The 25,174-nt window shown below is 41.9% G+C and overlaps 1 protein-coding gene across 3 annotated transcripts in view; it reads left to right on the forward strand.

The window, feature by feature from the left end:
* Positions 1-24,645, forward strand: part of ehmt1a (euchromatic histone-lysine N-methyltransferase 1a) — a 134,286-nt gene extending 109,641 nt beyond the window's left edge. For all 3 annotated transcript variants that reach the window (XM_052068211.1, XM_052068212.1, XM_052068213.1), the window contains 11 exons: positions 10-111; positions 276-380; positions 2,196-2,350; positions 4,014-4,181; positions 8,775-8,919; positions 9,568-9,645; positions 9,756-9,871; positions 18,259-18,345; positions 18,431-18,509; positions 21,002-21,177; positions 21,997-24,645. In XM_052068211.1, the coding sequence (XP_051924171.1) occupies positions 10-111; positions 276-380; positions 2,196-2,350; positions 4,014-4,181; positions 8,775-8,919; positions 9,568-9,645; positions 9,756-9,871; positions 18,259-18,345; positions 18,431-18,509; positions 21,002-21,177; positions 21,997-22,111 (1,326 nt within the window). In that variant the 3' untranslated portion in view covers positions 22,112-24,645. The remainder of the gene's footprint in view (positions 1-9; positions 112-275; positions 381-2,195; positions 2,351-4,013; positions 4,182-8,774; positions 8,920-9,567; positions 9,646-9,755; positions 9,872-18,258; positions 18,346-18,430; positions 18,510-21,001; positions 21,178-21,996) is intronic.
* The last annotated feature ends 529 nt before the right edge of the window (positions 24,646-25,174 follow it).

Genomic DNA, 25,174 nt, shown 5'->3' on the forward strand with positions numbered 1-25,174 from the left:
TCACATCAGGATGTAATGGGTTTCACCTGTCTGCATCTGGCTTCTAAACTGGGACATTATGACATTGTGCAACATCTTCTCTCAAGGACATCCAAGTACATTAACTGTCAGGTAGACGCAGTGCACTGCATTTCCTATAATAGCTGTTCCCAGTAACCACTTCAAATACTTAAAATGCTTTCAACCATACATCGCAATAGTAATTAGTCACAAATAGTGAAATATTTTTGTGAGTGTGTGTGTTTACCTTCATAGTGTAACTTGTGCTTGAGCAGGATTACGGCGGATGGACACCCATCACCTGGGCAATCGAGCACAAGCACAAGAAGGTGTTCTACCTGTTGCTGGCCAATGGGGCAGACGTTAACATCAGAGACAAGGTAGTTTCAGACACTGTTTAACTTTGCAGTGAGATATCACACTTTGTTCCTTTTTTTCCCTCCCTTATTTTACATTTTGTTTCCTTGTGGGTTCAGAAATTTTGAGTTTGAGTGACACATTGCCTTCTTTGCGCATTCAAGGTCTAATTAAGCACAGTTACAACCTCACCTGTACAAAATCACACACATTTGACAGTATGTTAAGTCTGTGTTTATTAGTGAAGTGCAGTCGCCATTCATACTTAATAACACTGATCCTTTATTACAATACAGTGAAACTCCTCTACAACGAAATCATGTTTCCAGCAAGAAATTTTTCACAATGGGACTTTTCACTATAGCAAATTTGATCTCAGATGTAAACACTCTCTCACACACACACACACACACACACACACACACACACACACACACACACACACACACACACACACACACACACACACACACACACACACACACACACACACAAAGTATATGGGTACTCTTTATTTTTATTCCAATCGTGCATAAATATGAGCATACACTTATTTGACACTTCATATAGTCAGTGTAGAAAGAAAAAAGGGAAAGAAATTGTGAAATTTACGATCAGCATTTACTTTCACTTACATCAATTTCTTGCATAATGTATTTTACTTTGCTTCCTCCATCTTTCATTTTGATCACTTTTACCCAGTCTTCAAATGACAGAGCGCTTCTTTTCTTAACTCCTTGGCATCCAAAGGTCAGTTTTGTAGCCATTTTAGCAATGCAACATTCGTGCTGTGTCTGAAACTAACAATAACAAATATTTCCTGTACTACTGCGCATGTGTAAATCGGTTTGGTGGTTGCTGTTGCCGTTTCCGAGTTAAGCAGTATCGGTGGCTGTGGTAGGCTGAGGTTGGATTAGACTTTTGCGGAAGGCTTGTTTTCATTGTCGTGAACCCCATTGTGAGGCAAGGACGGAGAAAAGGATTTCGTATTAGGCACCAGGGGGGCTTCTCGTTGAAGCGGGATGCAGAAAAGAGGGAATGGCTTGAATGCGTGAAGATTTTTTTCACACAAGGGGGTATTTTCGCACATGTAGGTTTCGTTGCAGAGGAGTTTCACTGTATGGTCCAAGGCCAGGAGTGTTGCTAGGAGTAACGCTCTACTGGGCCACAGACATAGTAAAATTTTTGAGGCCCTAAATGTTTGTTATCACCATGGCAGAAATGTTAACTGATCATTGCTGGTCCATGAAATGACAATCGGAACATGAACTACAGTGTGGTGGACAAAAGGTTGGGGCCCATTGCCCTATGAGAAGCCCTTCCTTCTGCACACACACTCCCAACCCCAGTGATTTATTCCTACTGAAACTTTCATATGTTGAAGGTACAGACAGAAGAATTATTAAATTTTATTGCTGGGCCAGGATCTAGTGCAGTGGATTATAGTATGGAACACAGAACTGAAGTCCACAAGCAGGATCCTCGCTTAGGTGTCTGGGCCAGGATCTAGTGCAGCCCCATGTGGACTGCATCATTCACCGACCTGTTTGCCTGCTAGGCAAACCTCAGGTGGTCCAGGAGGGGTCCGGTGATGCTCTTTAGGTGGTCCAGCACGAGATGTTAGGACTTCATGAACATAGATGTCAGAGCAACAGGCCTGTAATTGATGTCCTGATGCTGCAGGTTTCTTGGTGACTGGAATGATGGTGCACCGCTTGAAGCAGGATCTTTTCCGACACACTTTGTAGATTTCACTTCAACGATAAAACAATTTATATTCTTTTCTTGGTTATTACTTAAAGATGATGTGATCGATGTGAATGGTGTCCCTTTTATAGGAACAGAACATCTGCCTGCACTGGGCAGCTTTATCGGGGTGTGCTGACGTCACTCAGGCTTTGCTGGATGCACGGTGTGACAGAAATGCTGTCAATATTCATGGGGACCTGCCAGTTCATGTAGCTGCCAGAGAAAACCACCTGGAATGTGTCATGTGAGTATACAGTTAGAGCTTCTTTGGGTATGCATGACCAAAACTTTAATTGACTTTTAGGTTAAGCAGGAAATAAGTAGGCCTATGTGTTGCCATCAGTGTTGGGCATGTCACTTTAAATAAGTAGTTAGTTACAGTTTTTCTTCCATCCATCCATCCATCCATTTTCCGATCCGCTTATCCTCATAAGGGCCGCGGGGCGTGCTGTAGCCTATACAAGCCGTCTTCAGGCAGTAGGCGGGTTGCCCTCTGAACCTGTTGCCAGCCAATCGCAGGGCACACAGAGACGAACAACCATGTGTGCTCACACCCACACCTAGAGACAATTTCGAGTGTTCCATTCACCTGCCACGCATGTTTTTGGAATGTGGGGGGGAAACCAAAGTACCTCGAGTTAAAATCCATGCCGGCAGGATATTTTCAGGGAGAAAATAGAAACTCCATAGTCATGCCGGAGCCAGAATCGAACCCTGCACTTCTGCTTTGTGAGGCCGACTTGCGAACCATTTTTTTTTCATCAAAATAAAAATTAAATAATTTAAATATTATGGACACACTCATGTAAACTTAAATGTGAAAAAATAAAGGAAAATCTGGCCATTAGCTAGTGCTCCCTGTACATTATTACACCGTAAAGCGAGCTTCATCCAACTATTAACCATTCAGTGAGGGCAAACATGTTAAACTAGATTAATTTACTGTTAAATGGCATTCACGTGCAGTTCGTTAGGAGTAAAGGGCCTTTGACATTTACGTGTTACGACTTATGCCTTCGCTATAAACAGTACTGACAATCTAGTATAAGCCTAAACAGGTACTGACAATCTATATATATATATTGCGCGTCGTCCCGCACGCGGTCTGTCCTTCCGTCTGTCCCTTTTCAAAACGTACCTACTTCACCGCGCCGCTCAGGCAGTGGCTCACTACGATCGCGCGGGCATCTTAGCAAAAAAATTTTGTCTACCCACAAGCATTGCAATAAAATTGTTAGTTATTTAGTATCTCTTTATTTTCGCGATAAGCAATGAAGATGAACAAAAAGTTGAACCAAGCAACAACACTTTTGTGGCCCGACGGCCCACCTTACCAGCCTTCCGCAGGAACTAGTTGATGAGCCGCCCGGAGGGCGGCGAACCACCACCGTACCAGCCTTCCGCAGGAACTAGCTGATGAGCCGCCCGGAGGGCGGCGAACCAGCTAGTCTACTATAAGCCGGGATGAGTGTCGCATGTAGCTGCAAACTCACATGCACACCATCAAATCATTCCCAACACTTGTGAATACTGTATGGGGACCAAAACCACCCATGATAAACAAAAATCCGCAAAGTAGCGACCAATAAACAAATAAAAAAAAGGTGAGAAGCTGTAAAAGTGAGCAAAACAATAGCGAGTCACACCGAGCAACCTATACAGTACTGTACCCCATGATGAAATATATATATATATAATGTGTTTTGTTTTATGAATATGTTTGAAAAAATCTGCGATGCACTGAGGCCGCGATAAACAAACCGTGAAATAGCGAGGGATCATTGTACACCTGACTTGTGGGTGATTACAACAGAGAGGACCAACTTTGGAGTACAAAGTAGATCGTTTGTCATATTTTCAAGCTGGCACTTTGGGGCTCTCATAAAGAAAATGTGAAAAATTTGCAGGTTGTTTTTGTCGAATGGAGTTAACCTCAATCTGAGAAACAGAGAAGGACAAACTGCCTTGGACTGTTGCATCAATGGCTCAAACGTTTGGATGGCCCTTAACGCAAGCAAAAAGCTGACTGATACCAGAAGGAACCGAGACTCTTTTGGTGAGCAGGTGCTCATAAGGTAGGTTGATGTGTGCGCACGCTACAAACATCAAGGTGACATAACTATATGTTAATTATTGAAATTCTCTTAGTTACTTTACTGATGACACGATTTTATACAAAGTTAGGTTACTAGTTGTTACTATACTGTAATAGTTACATTTAGCAGATACCGACAACCCTGCAGAACATAAAAACGACACCCGGATTTGCCTCTTTATTAGAAGTGACATTTAAAAATAGTTTAAATTTTTTTAAATACAAGATAAATAAATGTATATAATATATTTTCAAATCCGCTTATCCTCCATAAGGGTCACGGGTGGACTGGAGCCTGTCTTCGGGCAGTAGGCGGTATACACCCCGAACCTGTTTCCAGCCAATCACAGAGCACACAGAGACAAACAACCATTCGCGCTCACAATCACACCTCGGGACAATTTAGAGTGTTCCATTAACCTGCCATGCATGTTTTGAGAATGTGGGAGTTAACCAAAGTGCCTGGAGAAAGCCCACGCAGGCACGGGGACAATATGCAAACTCCACACAGGAACGACGGAGCCAGAATCGAACCTTGCACGGTTAAATCCTCCTGCACTCGCTCAATCTGGTGTGACCTTCTCTTTAAAGCAAGGTGTCAAACAAAGTGAAAAAAATGCATAAAAGACACGGAATTTATATTTTTAATAAGATCCAATTCATGGATTAACCCGCTAAGGGGCAAACTGTTTTGATCAGAATATAAGACAACATTGTTTTGATCAGAGAAGACAACTGCAGTCTCAGTCTGTCACTGAGACAGACCCAACACAGCAAACGCCTGTATCAATGCTGTTTCTTGTTATGACGTTGTTTCTACCATGGTCTCGACCCATCCCCTACACCCTCATTCACCAAAATTTCATTATCCAAACGGAGAAAAGTAGATACGGAGTGTAGAATTTTCAATGAATAAGGGACCACGTTCTTTTTATTTATAGAAATTCACGAAAAACCTATGTGCTAGGTGTGTTTGCAACAAGTTTCGGTTCTGAAGGAATCAAATATTCGACCCCACTATGAGACTCTTCACAGTGAAAAATATGACGGCTTGAGAAGAGATAAGATCAACGAATTGCAGGCAGGTCTAAGGAAAAAGCAGTCAACTTTCATAGAGTCAGGGAAGCCAGCTACCTACCGTATTTTCACGACCATTCGGCGCACCCTATGGTTGGGCGCAGTCTCATTAATGGGTGCTATTTCAGTATTAGACACATAGACAAAACACACTGTATTATTGGCCGCAGTTTTAAAGTGGTAAAACATACACCAGCTTAAACATACGGCATGCATGCCCGCACGCTAAAAACACGTTAGCTTGAAGCATACGGTAGCATGCCAAGACATATAGATACAAGCTAAAAACACATTTTTAAAAAGGCAACGGAAGCAAAACTGAGTTTGGTTGTATTTTATTTAGCCATCGTACAATACAATGTACTCACGTTTTTCGATCAATCATCACCCAGAAATCCATCAAAGTCCTCATCCTCTGTATCAGAATTGAACAATTGTGCAAGTACCGGTAATCCATCAAAAACGCCGTGTTCCCTCTCGTTGTCAGAGTCACTCTCATTGCCATGTGGCTCCACAGAAATGATGCCGGCTTTGCCAAAAACTCGAACAACAGTGCAAGCAGACACGTTCGTCCAAGCAGGCACAATCCATTCGCAAATTGTGGCGTAACTCGCCCAGCGCTGCCTCTCACTCTTTGTAAAGTTGTGTATGCCATCGCATCCATTGTTCTCATGCCGTTCGCAACTTTACTTTGAACGCCCGGTTGATGCCAATGTCCAGCGGTTGGAGTTCTTTAGTCAAGCCTCCGGGAATAACGGCAAGCTCAGAGTTCATTTGCTTGACTTGGTTTTTCACCGCTGCTGTGAGATGGGCACGCATGCCAAAAGCATAACCGGTGGCTTGAAGTTTGAACTGAGCTTCGTAGGCGTGTCTCTTTGTAGAATTTATTTTCGGGGGTTCTCAGAAACCAAAACCGAAGTTGTTTTGCAACAATGCACATAGCCACAACCTATACAGGTGTTGGTACCTGCTTGGAGCGTCCCTTTAGCGTCCACTTACACGCCCACCCTTCACTCATTGGCGGACTTCTTCCCTGCATGCCTGTCCTCACTCACGTCTGCCTTCTTTCTCTATCTCTCTCTCTCTCTCGCTCTCTCGCTCTCTCTCTCTCTCTCTCTCTCTCCCTCTCTCTCTCTCTCTCCATATATGTATATATACACGCCCACCCTTCACTGATTGGCCAACTTCTTTTCCGCATGCCTGTCCACAGTCACGTCCGCCTTTTCTCTATACAAACAGCGTGTCGGCTGACAGTCAGGTTTTGGAACTCAGCGCATACACAAGACACTCCGTCATCATAAGGCGTCCTGTCCATTTTGGAGAAAATTGAAGACTTTTAATGGCGTCTTATAGTCGTGAAAATATGGTAATTGCAAACGAAATAGTATTATCATCAAAGCTGTATTCTGACAGTGACTTTGTTTAATGATGCATGATGAAGGCAGACAGCCATTTGAAACAGAGTCAAGTCATTTATCCTTAGTTTGTAAGGTGTAGGCAGGGATTAAATTGAGATTTTATATGCACAAGTGTAAATAGATTTAAAATCCCTTTCGTTAGAGATCTTGTTTAATTTCAAAGTGCATTACTATATTTTTCAATAGCAATTACTTGTTAAAGTTTTGTGCCTTTGTACAATCAGTGGGATCAGTTGCAATGCATATATGTGAATGATAAAAGTAAATTGCACATTTGTCGAAGGAAATCTAAGTTGCTTCAGGAAATGTTTTGTAAAAGATATGTTCATTAAATGTCAACATTTTCCTCATGTTCTTGTGCTTCTCTATACCAAAACAAAGGAAAGACATGTTATTTTGGTTAAATTATAGCAGAGTATAGTATCATTTTAACGGTCCAGCCCACTTGACATCTACCGAGGCCGTAAGTGGCCCACAACGTAAAATGAGTTTGACACCCCTGCTGAATGAATACTGCACTGTGATCCATGTTGTTGTTGTTTTAAATATCTGCATTTCTGTCTTTGAAGCTACAAAACCTGTGTAGACAACACAGTGTGTGCAATAAACTTAGCTGAAAATAGTGACTATACTTCCGTCTTGAAAACACAAGTCTCTGTTTCCTCCATTACTGTTTATGAGCACGTGATCAGTCTGTGTGTGTCATTCCTTCTGACGGTAATGAGAATTTGAAGACGTGTACTCCCACAATGCCTTTCACCATGTTCAACCTGTAAATACCGGTTTCCCTTCCTGTGTACTGTTTGCTTCACTCTTGCCAATTCATTCTCATTGCTGCCATTTGTAAGCTGTGAATTGCAACTGTTTGATGAATAATTGTGTCGTACTCTGAGAAATACGCACGCACACATTTACATTTTTCTATCTACCACCCATACCCCCAAATTATTTATTCATCAATGTTTTCTGAAGATTTGAGAGGATTGGTTTAAAATAATAGTCAATGGTTGCCAAAAACATGCACACTTTCACTAAACTTAGCTCATCCCCAACATACAAAGGTCTTTGTCTCTCAGTGAAGATGCATCACTTCAACATACAGTATTTACTTCACATCAATAAAAAAAAAAGCAAAAATACTGCAAATAGGTAAGTTTCTCCGCAAACTGTTGAGGATGAGTTCCACAGGAAAAAAACCTTACTTGGTTTATGGTGAACTGCAATTAGACAGGCTGGCAGGAGTTCACATTATTCACCATATAAGTACCTTCACACTCACTGTGGGCAAACTGTGGTAAGTGGGCAAACTAACTAAATTAGCAGGCGATCAATCAATTTTTAAATGATATACATTATGACAATGTCCCATCCAGATACAGTTTACACCAGGGGTGCCCAAACTTTCTTGACCGAAAATCTACTTTTCATTCAACCAACCTCCCATGATCGACCCGTTACCACGCATACGCATGCACACGCGTACATGCACATGCCATATGAGCATATGATGCTGAGGCATGCGACACACTTAGGCATTCTGTTAACGATCGTAGCTCACGCGTACCGGTTTAAAATGCGTCTCTCGAGCCCTCGAGATTCCCATTCTTTACCCGTCCCCTCGGTGAATTGTACAAAACAAACTGAATGAGAATAATGATAACGATAAAAGATATAGTGCAACAGCTCTGATCACAAGCTGCAACTGCAGACTGCTGAGTGCTAACACCTTCTGGGGACGCAGTCACACATCAGCGTAGGTTAAAGATGACCCGCTTTATTTTATTTTTTAAATACTTTTTGTGAAAGTGAGACTGATAGAATGATTAGGGTGCAGTGTGCATTAACACAAACAATATATTACTAACATGCAGAGACACAAACGTTTTTTTCTCTCTACACCCCTTGGATCGACTTGGGACTAGTCCTTGATCTACTGGTCGATCGCGATCGACGTAATGGGCACCCCTGGTTTAGACTATGGATTGTATGTTTGGCTGAAGTTGTGGATTCCGTTTTGATACAGATTGAATCTGACCATTTCGGGTGTCTGATCTCTCGATATCTTTGCCCACTTTTAGAGATATTTCTCGAGGGTATGAAAAAGTTCCCATAAACTGCGTCAATGGTGTTGACAACGAGCCATATCCTGCAAACTTTAAATACATACCAGACAACTGTGTCACTTCCCTGGTGAACATCAACAAGGACATAACTCACCTGCAGGTAAGATTTCGGCACTCAATAATGGGGGAGGAATAGAGAAACATTGAACACAACAAGAACACTGGACGCCTACCTCGATGGGTTTGAGATGGAGAGACAAGGAGGGCGGGGCTGAGAGAGGGAGGGATGGAGAGAGAAGAATGAGTAATGGACATCTATCTCAGATGGGTTCCGGATTTCAACCTGGTGAAGTGTTCCACGCATATTCAACCAGGAGGAGATGTAGGACACCCCTGGAGGAAGGATGTCTCACATTTGGCCTTGCTATGCCTTGGTGCCCCTCTGGAACAGGTGGCCAGCAACCTTGAAGTCATGGCCATCCCTAATTAAACTGCTTCTCCCACAAACCGCTTCTGGATAAGCAGAGGAAAATGGATGTAGGCGATTGCAAGTGAAATCTGATACAACTCATCTCGTCAATCCATATTGGGCACTTTACCAAATGGAGTATTATGTACAGAACAAGCATGCATACTTGTTACATTATTTAAAAATTTTAAATGTTGCTTTATAATTAATGGATTACGATGTTAAGTGCCGTTTTCGAATGACCTGCTAGACTAATGTGCCCATGAAACAGAGTAAACAGAAATTCAATTTGATCATTTCCATCAGTCACATAAATATCATTTCAACTGTGTCATTTAGCATTGCAGTTGCACAGATGACTGCTCATCCAGTACCTGCACTTGTGGTCAGCTCAGTCTGCAATGTTGGTATGACAGTGTAAGTTTGACAAATTTGGCCTCCGTTTTCTGGAGTGCACTTGCAGCAACATCCTACAACTGTATAATTCTGTCATCAGTAGCAATCATACAAAGCTTGTGTGCATGTAGGAGGGCCGCCTGTTGCTGGACTTTTGTCAGCAGGATCCTCCAGTGCTGTTTGAGTGTAACCACGCCTGTTCATGTTGGAGGACCTGCAAGAATCGAGTTGTTCAAAATGGACTGAGGTGAGACGATCTAAAATGTAGGGGTCTAAATGCACGGGTCTAAAACCGTGACTTTTTTTTAATGGTTCTAAGTGTACAACCCCTATTCAATTCAACAGGATATCTTCCTGAATATCTTACACTGTATAGGGGTGTTTAATGCCGGCCACCTCATGATTTGAATTGATGACCGGTACACATCAAATGGCTTTGATTGTTTTCTCTGCATGCATTGTTTTTTTCCCCCTGATATTCATTTTTTATTTTTTTCCTAACATAGACTGCTTGTAACCTTTCAAACAACATTTTTGGGCTCTACTCTGTAATAACTTGCCTCTTCATGCTCTTTTGTGTTTGGATAGTTTTTTTTTCCATGTTTGTATTTTCTGAGCAACATTGTAGTTTTCAATGACATGTCATTGATTCACCATGACAATATTCAATGACAAGTCCGAGAACTGGTGTCAAGTATTTGCATTATACTGGCATTTCATGGTGGGAGAATCACTTACTCACAGGAGACTCAGCTGGATTTGAGGCCTAATTCATTGGTTCAACAAGCGACACCTTCTTCCCTGAATGGAATTCCTTCGTATCTTCTGAGGAATCATTACAGATGGATTTTTAGGGAAAGGGCAACCAGAGGTGCAGGGCTGCCACCATCCAATCCTATTTTAGAATTGATTATCGTCATATGATGTCATTATCACATTGTTCCATGGAATAATCGACTCATGAGATGAATTTCAAATCATGTTCAGGGAACGTGTCTCAGTTGACCTATCCGCCTTAGTTGTCTTCTTTATCCCAGCCCTACACGGGGATGATGAAACAGGTGTACGGCTGCCTTTTCCTGCAATGTGGTCATGATGCAACACAATAACGGAACTTTCAATACTCAATGTTGACTACCGTCAGACCAGTCTCTCTTGCTTCACAGAGGCAAAGTTGTCGGAAGAAATAACCGAGACGTGGTCACAAAGACACATCCACCTGCACCTAAGCCAGGATACAGACTATTTTTAGAAGCAGTACAACATCTGTTCCTACTCTGGAAACTCAGGAGCTTTGATGTCAGGCAGGACATTGAAACTGCTTTCTAAAAGGTTATTCAAGAATCTATGCAAACCTTTAACATAATTTCCTGGTTCACCTTGATCTCCGTCAACGACAAATTGCAGTTTCGATGATCAGTCAAGCAATCTTATGAAATGGCAAAACTCAACTAGAGCAGCCATAAAGACCAAAATTACGGTCACATTTGAAAGAAAATTCAAACTGTCCTGTCACGTTTAGCATATACCCCCAAGAGGCCTTTTTGTAGGTCTTGGGCTGTTACATATGCCTCCAACTTTGCTTAGATCTTGGTGAAACATTCAACTTGGCCTGTTTAGTAAAAATAAAAAAAATGTAGGGAATGCTCCAGAGACTGACCTATTAAGCACTGTGGGAAATCATATCTTGAATCAGTGTCAATCTGTACATCATATAAAATTATGGTATGCCAGTTGAGATGACTACATCAGTAAATATGGTCATGTTCTTTCAGGGTGGTACCAAATCTGTGTTGGTGCGACCAGCTGAAAAAGTCGGAAGCAGAGTAGAGCCCTGTTGCGTTCGCACTGCAGGGCAAGATGGCCCATGTTGATATTTTATTAAATTTGACTTTTTGTCAGCGTTTGTTTGTTTATTGAACATAAAACATATACAGTAATAATTTGACAGAAAATAAGGTAGATAAAAAAGTAAAAAGAAAGAAATCAGTCTTCATTCAACACATTTATTATGTTCAAGGGAGTAGGATGAAGTAAAAAACTTATCTAGTCCTACCCCGTTATGTGTTTATATCTACCAAATCATTTTTATATCAATCAGAAAAGAAAAAGTAAGAAGAAGTCTACATTAAGGCTCATACTTTACCCTTAACCGTGAGATTTTTACAACTTTTGGTTTGTATCGGGATTATATACATTCTCACCCTGGCACTCTTGTGTCAATTTCCTCTTGTATTCATAATGGATATTTCAATACCTTTCTCTATTTATCAACTTAGTTCTGATTTATCATTATATTTAATGTTTAGAATTTATCATTTTAACTCTGATTGATGTAGGTTGTTTGTACTTTTTTTTTTAATTTGTTTTTGAACTCGGCAAGCGATTTACTCATTTTCAGGTCCGTTTCGAGATTATTCCACAGATTAACACCTTTGCTAGATACACTTCTTTGCTTGATGTTTGTTCTTGTTTTGAGTTTTTTGAATAAGTTGGTACCTCTTAATTCATAGGTGCTTTCTCGAATTTCGAAAAACTTCTGAATGCTTTGGCAGAGCAGGTTATTGTGTGCTTTGTACATTAGTTGGGCGATTTTAAAGTCAACCAGGTCATAAAATGTCATCATATTTAATTTGATACATAGTGGATTTGTGGGTTCCGTATATTTTGATCTATTAATAATTCGAATTGCTTTTTTTGTAGTTTGAGAATAGGGAGTGTGTTTGTTTTGCAGGCATTTCCCCATATTTCCACACAGTAGGTCATATATGGTAATAATAATGAAGTGTATAATGTGTACAAAGATCTCTTATTTAGCACTTCCTTGCTTTTGTAGAGGATCCCTACGGTCTTGGCTATTTTTCTTTTTACGTTATAGATATGTGGTTTCCCACATAGTTTTGAGTCTATTACTCATCCGAGAAACTTGGTTTCATACGCTCTCTCTATTTCAATTGAGTTTACCATAATTTTAGCTTGGTGTTTGATTGGTCTTGTGCCAAAAACAATTAACTTCGATTTTTTCAGGTTAAGTGACAATTTATTTCTGTCGAACCAGTTTTTAAATTTGTTTAATTCGTTTTCTACGGTTATCAGGAGCTGTTTCAGATTTATTCCAGAACAGTAGAAAGTTGTATCATCAGCAAATAGGACACATTTAAATAGTTTTGAGACCTTGCAGATATCATTCATATATAAGATAAATAGTTTTGGACCAAGCACTGACCCCTGAGGAACTCCGTGAGTGATTTTCAGTTGATTCGTTTTTTTATTGTTGAGTTGCACGTACTGATATCTGTTTTCTAAATAACGTTTTATCCATTTATAAGCTACACCTCTAATGCCATATCTTTCTAGTTTTTTCAATAATATACTGTGATCTTTTGTGTCAAAAGCTTTTTTTAGATCTAGGAAATCCCTAACAGTAAATTCTTTGTTGTCTATATTAGTGGCTATTGCTTCCACAAACTCCATAACTGCCATTGAGGTGGTCTGTTTTTCCCTGAAGCCATATTGATTCTCACTTAACAGCGCATGCTTTTGTATAAAGCTATCAAGTCTGCGAGAAAATAGTTTTTCTAATATTTTTGAAAATTATGGTAGTAGTGATATTGGTCTATAATTTGTAAACAGATGTCTTTCTCCACTTTTATAGATTGGAATAACTTTAGCAATTTTCATTTTTGATGGAAAGATACCAGCTTTGAATGACAGGTTGCATATGTGCGTGAAAGATCGCACTACATATTCTGTAATCTGCTTGATTGTCATATTAATATTAAAGCAATCAGTTGACTTTTTATTTTTAAAAGTTTTTATAATATTTGATACTTCTTGTTTTACAGCAGTAAGGAACATCGTGGAGGAGTTTTTTTTTCTACGTATCTATCTATTTCAATCAAGTTTGTTGGATCAGGAATTTGTTTTTCTAGGTTACTGCCGATGTTGACAAAATACTCATTAAATTCAGTTGCTATTTCTGCAGTTTTTTCCAAAATAGTATTTTTGCCTTTGATAAAATACTCTGGATAATCCATTTTTTTAGGACTATTTCTGATTACTTGGTTATGTATTTTCCATATTTCTTGTGTGTTACCTTTATTCTGCTCTAATAGTGCATGATAATGATCTCTTTTACTGGTTCTTATAATATTCACTAGTTTATTTTTATAGTCTTATATATTTTTTCTGCTTCTTCAGTTCTGAATTTTAAAAACAATTTATATAATTTTTTTTCTTTTTACATGTGTTTTCTATGCCTTTCGTTATCCATGGCTTACGTGGATCTTTATACTTTTTGGAGACTTTAGTTAATGGAAAATGTTTATCATATAAGGAGATTATGGTAGACTGAAATACTTCAAACGCTGTATTTGGGTCTTCGTTTGAGGAGACCTCGGTCCAGTTTTGTTTTTCTAGGTCTTGCTTAAAGGCATCGATGGCACATTGGTTTCTTAGTCTTATTTCTGTTATACGAGTTGTTGATTTAGCTTTTCTATCAAAATAATTATGAAAAACTGCAAAAACAGGTAGGTGGTCACTTATGTCATTAATGAGAAGTCCACTTTCCATTTTATGATCAATCTTATTTATAAATATGTTATCTATTAACGTGGCCGTGTCAACTCTTATTCTGCTAGGTTTCAGGATTACTGGGAAAAAGCTGTTGCTGTTCATAGTATTTATGAAGTCAGTTGTTTTTTTGTGTCCATGTTAAAGTCACCACATATTATTCGTGTTTTCTTATCGTTATAGTAACTGAGCATATCTGTTAGTTTTTTATTGAATGTGTCAATACATGTTCAGAATCGGAATCATCTTTATTGGCCAAGTATGTAGAACACACAAGGAATTTGTCTCCGGTATAACACGCTGCACTAGTATCATCGTAAACAACAAAATCATTGAACCATTTTAGAGTAACCAGTATTTTTGTAGTACCATTTTGTGGTGCAAGAAGAGTGACTATGTCAGTGACTGTTTAAGGAGTTAATGGCTAGAGGGAAGAAGCTGTTTAAGTGTCTACTGGATTTGGTGCGCATGGATCTGTAGCGTCTGCCTGAGGGGAGTGGCTGAAAAAGGTGTCCGTTGAAGTCGGATTTTGTCCTTTTTTGTGGCGGCCCCAAACCAAACCGTGATCGAAGAACACAGGATTGATTCGATGACTGCCGTGTAGAACTGTCGTAGCACCTCCAGGCCATGCTTCCTCAGCAGCCTCAGGAAGTACATCCGCTGCCGGGCCCTTTTCAGGGTGGAGATGGTATTGACTTCCTACTTCATGTCCTGGGAGACTGTGATTCCCAGGAACTTGTAGGTCTCGACGGTTGACACAGGGCAGTTGGATAGTGTGAGGGGCAACTGTGGAGAAGAATCTTTCCTGAAGTCCACGATCATCTCTACAGTCTTGAGCGTGTTCAGCCCGAGGTTGTGTCGGCTGCACCAGAGCTCCAGCTGCTCCACTTGTTGGCGGTACGCAGACTCGTCGCCGTCTTTGATGAGACCGATGACCGTGGTGTCGTCTGCGAACTTTATGAGTTTGACAGCTGGATCTGTTGCGGTGTTGTAGAGAGAGGAGAGCAGTGGCGAGAGGACACATCCCAGTGGGGCTCCAATGCTGGTGGTGCGTATTGATGATGTTGTTGCTCCCAGTCTCACCTGTTGTGTCCGTCCCGTCAGGAAGCTGAGGATCCACTGGCAGATCGTAGGGGACACACCGAGGTGGAGTAGTTTGGGGGTGAGGACTTCCGGGATGATGGTGTTGAACGCATAGCTGAAATCCACAAACAGAATCCTTGCGTAGGTCCCTGTGCTGTCGAGGTGCTTGAGGATGTAGTGCAGACCTATGTTGACTGCGTCTTCCACAGACCTGTTTGCCCGGTAGGCAAACTGGAGAGTGTCCAGCAGGGGTCCAGTGACGTTCTTTAGGTGGTTCAGCACAAGGCGTTCAAAGGACTTCATGACCACAGGCGTCAGGGCGACAGGCCTATAGTCGTTCAGTTCCAATGTTGCCGATTTCTTGGGAACTGGGATGATGGTAGACTGTTTGAAGCAGGATGGGACCTCACACAGCTCCAGGGATCTGTTGAAGATTTGTGTGAAGACCGGAGCCAGTTGGTCAGCGCAGACTTTCAGGCAGGAGGGGGACACTTTGTCGGGCCCCGGAGCTTTCTTGTTTTTTTGCTGCTTGAAGAGCCGTCTCACGTCCTGTTCATGGATCTGTAGTGGAGAAAAAGAGGGGGGGGGTAGAGTGGTTTCTGGTAGAGGTGTGTGTGTGTGTGTGTGGGAAATGGGGGTGTCCTTTTCAAATCGGCAGAAAAACATTTTTAGTTCATTAGCAAGACCCTTATTGTTCACTGTTTGAGGGGATGGCATTCTATAGTTAGTGATTGTTTTCAGGCCATTCCATACAGATGCAGAGTCGTTAGCAGAGAACTGTTTTTTCAGCCTCTCTGCATAGCTTCTCTTAGCGATGTTAATTTCCTTTGTCAATTGGTTTCGGTCATGTTTGTACAGTTCCCTCTCCACTTCTAAATGCCGCCTCTTTCTCTTTCCTGAGTTGCCTGAGTTTGGGAGTAAACCATGGCTTGTTATTGTTGAAGGAGCGGAAGGACTTCGTTGGTACACACATGTCCTCACAGAAACTGATGTATGATGTTACAGTGTCTGTGTATTCATCCAGTGTGCCCGTTGAAGTTTCAAAGACGCCCCAATCAGTGCAGTCTAAGCATTCTTGTAGAGCTAGCTTTGCTTCATCTGTCCATTTTTTCACAGTCTTAACAACCGGTTCAACACATTTGAGTTTCTGTCTGTATGTAGGTATTAAGTGGATTAAATTGTGGTCAGAAAGACCCAATGCTGCACGGGCGACTGATCGGTATGCATTTTTGATTGTTGTATAGCAGTGGTCTAGAATGTTGCCTTCTCTGGTGAAACAGTCGATGTGCTGCTTATATCTGGGAAGTTCACGGTTAAGATGTGCTCTATTAAAATCGCCCAAAATGATCAGGGGTGACTCTGGGTATTTTAGTTCGAGTTTGTTTACTTGTTCGGCTAGCGTTTGTATCGCCGTGTTAGCGTTAGCTTGTGGCGCAATGTAAACACCGACTAGTAAAAAGGAGGTGAACTCACGTGGCGAGGAGAATGGCTTGCAGTTTAAAGACAGCGACTCCAGGTCCGGGCTGCAGTGTGCGTCGAGCTTCGTGACATCAGTGCACCATTCTTCGTTGATATAGAAGCAAATCCCACCACCTTTCGATTTCCCTGATAGCTCCGTGTCGCGGTCGGCTCGGAGAAGGCGGAAGCCGGGTAGATGTAGCGCGGGATCTGGATGGCGGTCACTGAGCCAGGTTTCAGTGAAGCAGAACGCAGCAGAACGTGCAAAGGTTTTGTTGGTCTTTGTGAGGAGAAGAAGTTCATCCATCTTGTTTGGCAGAGATCGTAGATTAGCAAGATGGATCGATGGGAGCGGGGTTCGAAATCCGCGCTGCCGGAGCTTGACGAGCACGCCGGCTCGCTTCCCCCTCCTCCGGCGGCTGTTTCCATGCTCCGTACAGGGTAGCCTCTCCGCTCGCGATTAGCTCCGAAAAACCTTGTGGATTTTCGTGTGCTGGTGAAAAAAGGCCGAGCGTAGACTCCCCAATGCGCAGCAACTTTTCCCTCGTGCAAGTAAGCCGCTCAGGGTCGCCAAAAACAAACGAAAATGACAAAAAACAGGGATAACACTAGGGAGCGTGTGACCGAGGCTGCCATACCTGTCGGCGCCTGATGACCGACAGGTATGATGATATTTGATGCCTTTTTATTGTGTATTTCAATGGTTAGACATTCCATTAGGTTTTCTACTGTGTTTGTCAATCTCTGGATATTACTGCATTTAAGTACTTGGTCTGCACTTAAATGCACTTACACCCCCCGTCCTTTTTTGTTTTCTCTATTAGTTGCAAACATTTCATAACCTTCTATTTCCATTTCAGTTGTTTTATCTTCATCAAGCCAAGTTCCTGATATGGCATTATTTTAAATTCATTGAATTTAGTCAGGTATTCTTTGATTTTTGTGAAGTTTTTATAGAGACTTCTACTGTTTAAGTGTATTACCAAAAGTGCATTTTCCAATTTTATATTAGTGTTGAATTGTTCATCCAGGTAATAGTCAGAGTTTCTTACACTTTGTTTGTTGTTGAAGAAGTTATTGTCTGGGTCCAAATTGTTCTTGGGATCGAATGGCTTATAGTCAATATCTTCAAAGGCTTGGAAGTTCATGTTTTTGGGGTGTGAATTTCCCGCTCCCACGCGGTCGTCGTTGGTTCCCTCGCTGTCGTCGCTCGCTCTCTCGCCGTCATCACTGGATCCCTCGTGGTCGCTGGCTCCCTTGCGGTCGTCGCCGACTCCCTCACGCTCGCCGGCTGGCTGCCTCCCGGCACTCTCACGCGCGCTGGCTGGTTGTCTCCCGGCTGCCTCAGGCTCGCTGTCTCCCGGCTCGTTATCGAGTTATGTACTGTATATCCTTTTGGTTATCTCATAAAATGCCCCATTGCATATGGAATAATCTGCATTATGGATTTTTGTATGTGACGTCTATCTGATGATATATTTTTTTAAGTTTTCTGATAATTATGTAACTTTTTGTTCCCAGAGTCCGTCTTCAGCTCTTCAAAACAGAGAAAATGGGCTGGGGAGTGAGAGTCATGCAGGATGTCCCTCAGGGGACATTTATTTGCGAGTGAGGAGAATGTCTCTAATTTACACAATGAATTTGGTTCTTATGTTTGAACAGAGATATAAGTTTTCCTTTCCAATTTTTGCAGGTATGTTGGTGAGATCATAACCGACATGGAGGCTAACACAAGAGAGAATGATTCTTTCCTCTTTACACTCAACGATAAGGTGGGTTGACTGTGGTTGCAGTACCAGCTACACTCTGATCTGGGGAAGATCAAATGCACAAAAGTCTTATGTTGCTTTAAATCGGGCATGGGCAGCTTGCGGTCAGTGGCCTGCGATCAGTTCAGTATTGTCTGAGGCACTGGAAGTGGGAGCACCTCCTCCTCCTTGTTGTAGTCTGCAGTGGGCCACAGCATAGTGAACCAACTGGAGATTATAGACTTGCTGCAGCAACTTGCTTACAGAATGTCCACCAGAATATTCCACCTGTGAGGTCACAAAAGCATGCTCTAGCTCAGGGGTCGCAACCCAAAATGTTGAAAAAGCCATATTGGACCAAAATAAACAAAAAACAAATATGTCTGGAGCTGCAAAAAAATTAAACGACATATAATGAAGGAAACACATTCTGTATGCATCTCTATGAGCTATATCAGCCTACTATTAACATGACTAAATTGGAGAGATGGACTTCAAGGCGGAGCAATTCTCCCATCGAGGTTTCTAGGACTTGTGACTGAATGCATATTTGGGGCTGTTCTATTAGTTGAAAAGCAAGTGAGCCGGATGCTGTTCAAGCGTTGCTTAGCAAAGCTTGCCGCTGCGCACAACAGCGTGGCACTTCTTTGAGCTTACCACCAGCATCTGTCAAAAAACAAAACAAGCGATTCAAAATCAAACTCCCCATTGCCACCATGAGCATGACTGCAGTTGAAGTGATCGGTGCTTTGCCACTTGCTCAAGTCAGCAGCCGCCGCCCGCCGAGCACAGAAGAGCTGAATTGAATCGCAACTTGCAACATTCCGTTTCACCTTCAAGAGTTACTGGTCCTAAGTACAGCCTCCTAAACGAGAGGAAAGCTGCTTAAGAGAACACCTCTAGATCTGACAGGCGGTGCCGACATTTAAACATCACTCCACCCAGAGGCCGTACTTTTTATACGAAAACCTTAGTCTCGCAATGGAGAAATTCCCAATTCACAGCAGCAAAGTTATGAAAGGGTACTTTAGAACAACAAAATATAGGAGCTGCTGGAAAGGCAGCCACTCTCGCGGCACCATTTTGAAGTCAAAATAACAAAAATAACACGACACATAGGACACAGACAGTCGTGCAATCTTCACCACTTTTCTGCATACACTTGTCTGAAGCAGTTTATAGATGAAAGAAGAGAGGATCAAAGTGCCCTTTCACCAGTGGATCAGAGACGTCATGCTGAAAATGTGCACACGTCTGCTACAAGATAAGTTTTGAAAGCAAACACAAAGCTGTAGCGTCCATTGACGAAAAGAGATTAGTTCACTTCTCCTGTCCCACGTAATCCGCTTCAAACTCCAAGCCGCGACTCCCAGTTCCAAATCCGCATCGGCGCTCCACGCTAAGGCTCCTTCTTATCGTCGGCTCCTCAAGCCTTACATCCATCCAGCCGCAGACCGTTCAACAGCACCGGTCTCTCCGCTGTGAAAAATGCTGCCCATTACAGGCGCAAGACACAAGCGCCCCGGGAATGTCCAGCAACGACAGTCAAATGGCGCCGACATCGCTGGTATCCCCAGGCTGCCGAGAAGGCGCAACCACCAAGCACAGAGTCTCCTCCTTCGTGGCCAAAAAATGATCCACACGACGTAACAACAAACACAGTGACAAAACAAACACAAAAACAACAAAAAAAAAAGCAAGGCTCATGAGAGCACTTGCGGACGGCTGCCTACTCGGGCGCCATCCTGACTTCAAACCTATGATGGTTTTTAAGTTAAGTCGATAGGAGAATTTGCGCAGCCAAGCGCGCATATTTTTTACTTAAGCGCATGGCAGAACGTGCCCCGCATTGATAAAGTTCCAGTAGAGATACTGTTTTTTGTGAGGATCAGCATGGCGGAGAATGGATGGATGCTTGAAGCCATTCATATTGGAATGGCCTCAAGCATGAATGGCCTTTGCAATTTGATTTAATTCCAGATGGGTTTTTTTTTTTTTTAGCCATTCCAACGTGTATTTGCTGGCAATTTTGGGTTTCGTTGCACCTCTGCATAACACAAGGCATCTTTAAGTTTGAAGGCGCAAACTGAGATCGGACATTTCCCTGCAGAATTTTCTGGTGGGCAATTATTGCTTCCCATTTACCTTAAAGACACAAAAATATGTCTTGATCAAATTTGGTTTTCGTCCCAGTACGGTCTTTGCGTTGGAAGCGCTACTAAGCAATGTCTGACATGTGGTGAGCAAACACTTGTTGCTATTTCAAACTGCTAGAATATTCTTAATTTTCCAAATTAATCGAGGACTACCGGTACTTTGAGTGTGGGTAGCCGGCGCGTCGCCGGTAACCCATCAATGTCGTAGCCATTTGCAGAGTAATTGCAACCACATCCCGAGTCTTTTAGTTGGTGAGCACTTGACTTCATTTGACAGCTTTACGGTGTTCTCTTATCATGTTAAAAACACGATCGACATTGAGATTAAGTAAAGATAGTTGTCTTTGTCATCCCGTGCAGGTAGATGACATACATTGCATTGATGCAAGACTTTTTGGGAACATTGGCCGCTTCATTAACCATCTGTGTGAGCCCAACCTATTGCCTGTGAAGGTATTCACCATGCATCAGGATTTGCGATTCCCTCGGATTGCTTTCTTCTCCAGCAGAGCCATTAAAGCTGGTGACCAGATCGGGTCAGTGATCGAACCGTCCGTTGAACCCAACTGACCTCAATGCTCTACACCAGGGGTGCCCAAACTTTTAGGACCGAAGATCTACTTTTGAATCAACTAACCTCACGGGATCTACCCTTACCGACACGCACACGCACCCGTACATGCACATGCACGCGTACACGCAGACGTACAAGCACATGCACAGGGACACGCACGCGCACACACGCCAGTGAGAAACAGCCTGAAACTGAAGCATGTGATGCACTTTTGCAGCCTGTTGACTAGCGTAGCTCACACGTACCGTTTTAAAGTGCTTCCCTGTGCCCTCCTAGATTCCTATTCTTTGCCCGTGCCCTCAGTGAATTGTACATGAAGCAAACTCTGAATGACAATAATGTCGATAAAAGATAGAGTGCAACAGCTCTGATCACAAGTTGCAATTGCAGACTGCTGAGCGCAAACAGCTTCTGGTGACGTCATCACGCACCACCATAAATTCAAAATTTACCTGCTTTATTTTATTTTTAAATTTATTTATTTTGTGAAAAGGAGACTGATAGGATGATTGTAGTGCGGCGTACATTAACACAGAAAATATATTACTAACATGTACAAAGACACACAAATGTTTTTTGTTTTTCTCCTCGACACTCATCGGATGTACTTGGGACCTGTTTTAGATCTATCGGTAGATCAGGATCGACGTAATGGGCACCCCTGCTCTACACAGTACTGAAATTAACCATGTAAAATCTTTGTAAGGAATTTTGTGTGACTTGCTTTTCAGACTGTTGAAATTAAGAGAGCATCACATATTTCATGATCTCTGTTCATCAGGTTTGACTATGGCGATCACTACTGGATGGTGAAGAGTAAATACTTCAGCTGCGAGTGTGGCTCACCCAAGTGTCGCTACGATTTTTCAACCTCGACATCGATGACCACATCATAGTACAGCTGGAGTGTTTCTTCCTCTCTCTTTCTGTATATGTGACGCATTACGTGCCATATCGCTGGCGTCGGGCCCAAACATCCTGTCAAAAGTTGGCAAAGCACAAATCTACACTATTGGTCAGTCCACGAGTGCGTTGGGATATTTTTTTTACAAATGATTGAACAGTTTAGTGTTGATGTGGCTTGCTCTCTTTGACGATGCAATGTTCGTGGCTGCGCAACCTGTTTATTTGATCTTGTGAAGTGATGATCTTGGAGGTGCCAGGATTCCGCCAGATGCCAGTGATGTTTAAGCTATTCGATGCATTTTTTTTCACATTTTTTTGTGTGTATTTGATTTTTCTGTATAGTTAAAGACACATGAATTGTCTTACAAACTTATCACAGTTACAATAAATTTGACATCTTTTGCATCTTGAAAGTATTCAGTGCTTTACGTTTTCCACATTTTGTTACAGCCTCATCCCAAAATTTAGTCAATTTCTGCCAGTATTCTACACACAACCCAATTACTTACCATTTTTTTCTAGTTTATTTTTAAAAAATCACATGAGCATAAGTACTCATAGTGTTTGCCACAAAGTACAAAATTGAATTCGGGTCCATCTTGGTTCCGTTGATTATCTTTGAGAGGTTCCAACAGTTTAATCGGAGTCCGCCTTTGCTAAATTCAGTTGCTTGGACATGATTTGGAAAGGCACACACCTCTATATGGGTGACGGTATATGTCAAAGCACAAGCAAGCATGAAAGCCAAAGGAATTGTCTTGAGCAACAAATTTGGGTATGGGTACACAAAAATGTTTGATGCTTTGAAGGTTCCAATGAGCATAGTGGCCTCCATCATCTGTAAATGGAAGGCGTTCTGAAGTGTTAACTTGAATAATAACTCCACTTGTATGATGATTGAAGAATTCTTTGTTTCACAGCCACTCACCTTGACCAACAGTACGATAACTGAACTCACCCCCCAAAACCCGTGCTCACATTACCCCTCGTTGAGGCAACACTGCCCCCTAGCAGTGTGTGGTATTGTGAAGGTTATTACTAAAAATAAAACAACATTAAGCACCAGGACTATTCTGAGAGCGTGTCACCAGTTTAAACAGAACAATTAGGGAATAAGGGCTGTAATGGGAATTTGACATCTAACAGTGCTGAAATGTGGGTTAACTGTTCGTGCCATTGAATGCCGACCAGTTATTTTGCAGAGAAGCAAAGTTGCTCGCTCATGCACTAGACTGCATTCTGTGTAGCTGCTCAAAATGCTGATTGTGCTTCACGCCCTGACCTTAACCCCTCCCAAAGAGAGAAAATGAGATAACAAGAGAGCGCAATTCCAATTGCTGATTTGGGTCTTTTGGCTCCGATCTAGAATTTCGATGAGTTTAATAATTATTTTATTTTATCTCATTTCAGGTCTCGAGAAGACTGAAAGTGGGGGAAAATGGGTGACTCATATAAATAAATAATATTGAGGTCTTATATTTTTTGTTACATTTTTAACAGTAGCTTGAACAAAGTATTATCTCTGACTTTAGTTTTCAAAACTTGTGATCCATCAATTGTATATGTAATAATACGATGAGATGATTAAACATTTATTTGGTTTCACAGTCATAAAAGCCCTCTGAGGGTAGCCGAAACTACATTGGGGCCCGCCGTAAAATGACGAACACCCCTGTTACAGGGTGTTATGTGTAGAATTTTGAGGCATTAAAAAAATGATTTATTCTGTTTTGGTAAGAGGCTGTAACAATAAAATATAGAAAAAGTGAAATGTCCATATGTATACAGGGTGACCCCCCAAAAAAACAGGCCCCAACTCTAATTAGGCCCCGTTTCTGAGTGTTTTGTCCGAATGAAATGAAACTTTGGCCATAACTAGTTTATATTCAAAACATCACATCAAAACACTTGGGTCTTTGGACTTTTTTTTTCTCCGTTCTACAGCATCACATCAAAACACTTGGGTCTTTGGACTTTTTTTTTCTCCGTTCTACAGCATCTTGACTGCCATAGCCCGCATCTGCTTCTTGTCTGAGGCTGTAAGGGTCTGCAGCGTCTGTATTCTGTATTGGTAAGCCCTGATATGGTTCACCAGCACTCTCCTGCAAGTCTCACGGGAAATACCGAGGGACTGACTTCGCTTACGCACAGAGCGTTTCAGACTCTGCTGGAGAGACTGTCTCACTCTTTCAACCAGCTCGGCTGTTCGCTTCTTGGGAGGTACCGAGTGTCTTGGACGCTTCTCACTGGCAGCATTGAGGTTTTCCACAGTCCCATTCTTCTCGAAGTGGTCCACCCAGTTCTGAATTCTGCTTTTGGATGGAGCCTTTTCACATTCGAACTGACGCATGAAACTGTCCTGGGTTTTCTTAAACGAGCCTGTCTTGTAGTAAAATTTAACAACAGTGTATTCTTTGTCCCAGCTCCCACTGGGGTCTTGGTGTACTCACGGTCATTGATTCTGCCATGTCCTGAAAATAAGGGCAATCGGTGAATAAATAAAGGAGATATCACATAAAGTGTACACTGGGCCCGTTTTTTTTTTTGGGGGGGGGGGGGTGTCACCCTGTATACGGTTTATGCCAAAAGTGGTGGAAAACCACCACAGATCATGTATATCTTGCAGCATACACATTTTATGGCTGTATACTGTATATGTCAAGTCCAAGTTGTCAAATGTGTGTCGTAACCTACAACTGAAGTCTCTGAAGCCCAAAGACAAGCCAATAAAGGATGAAAAAATACACAAAAATAATGACTAAAAAACAAGCACTTATAAAAAAAATATTTGAGGCAAATAGCTGTCTTGAAAGGGCGTAATACACCATGCGTCCATATGTTCAGCAAAACAAGACTAACAAAGACTATCAGAAACATAGGCAAGAATGTGAGCAGTAGACGACTTTGTACTCGTACTGCTTGCACGTCATATTTTGGACAGCGTTTGACACTAACTTTCTTTGCACCGTCTCGTGATTACGACACACCTACCCCATCACCTATTCTTAAGGTCTGCAGTAATTGGGCTTTAAATTTGTCAAATTTATTTAGCC

The sequence above is a fragment of the Hippocampus zosterae genome, chromosome 6, assembly GCF_025434085.1.
Source record: "Hippocampus zosterae strain Florida chromosome 6, ASM2543408v3, whole genome shotgun sequence".
NCBI lineage: Eukaryota > Metazoa > Chordata > Actinopteri > Syngnathiformes > Syngnathidae > Hippocampus > Hippocampus zosterae.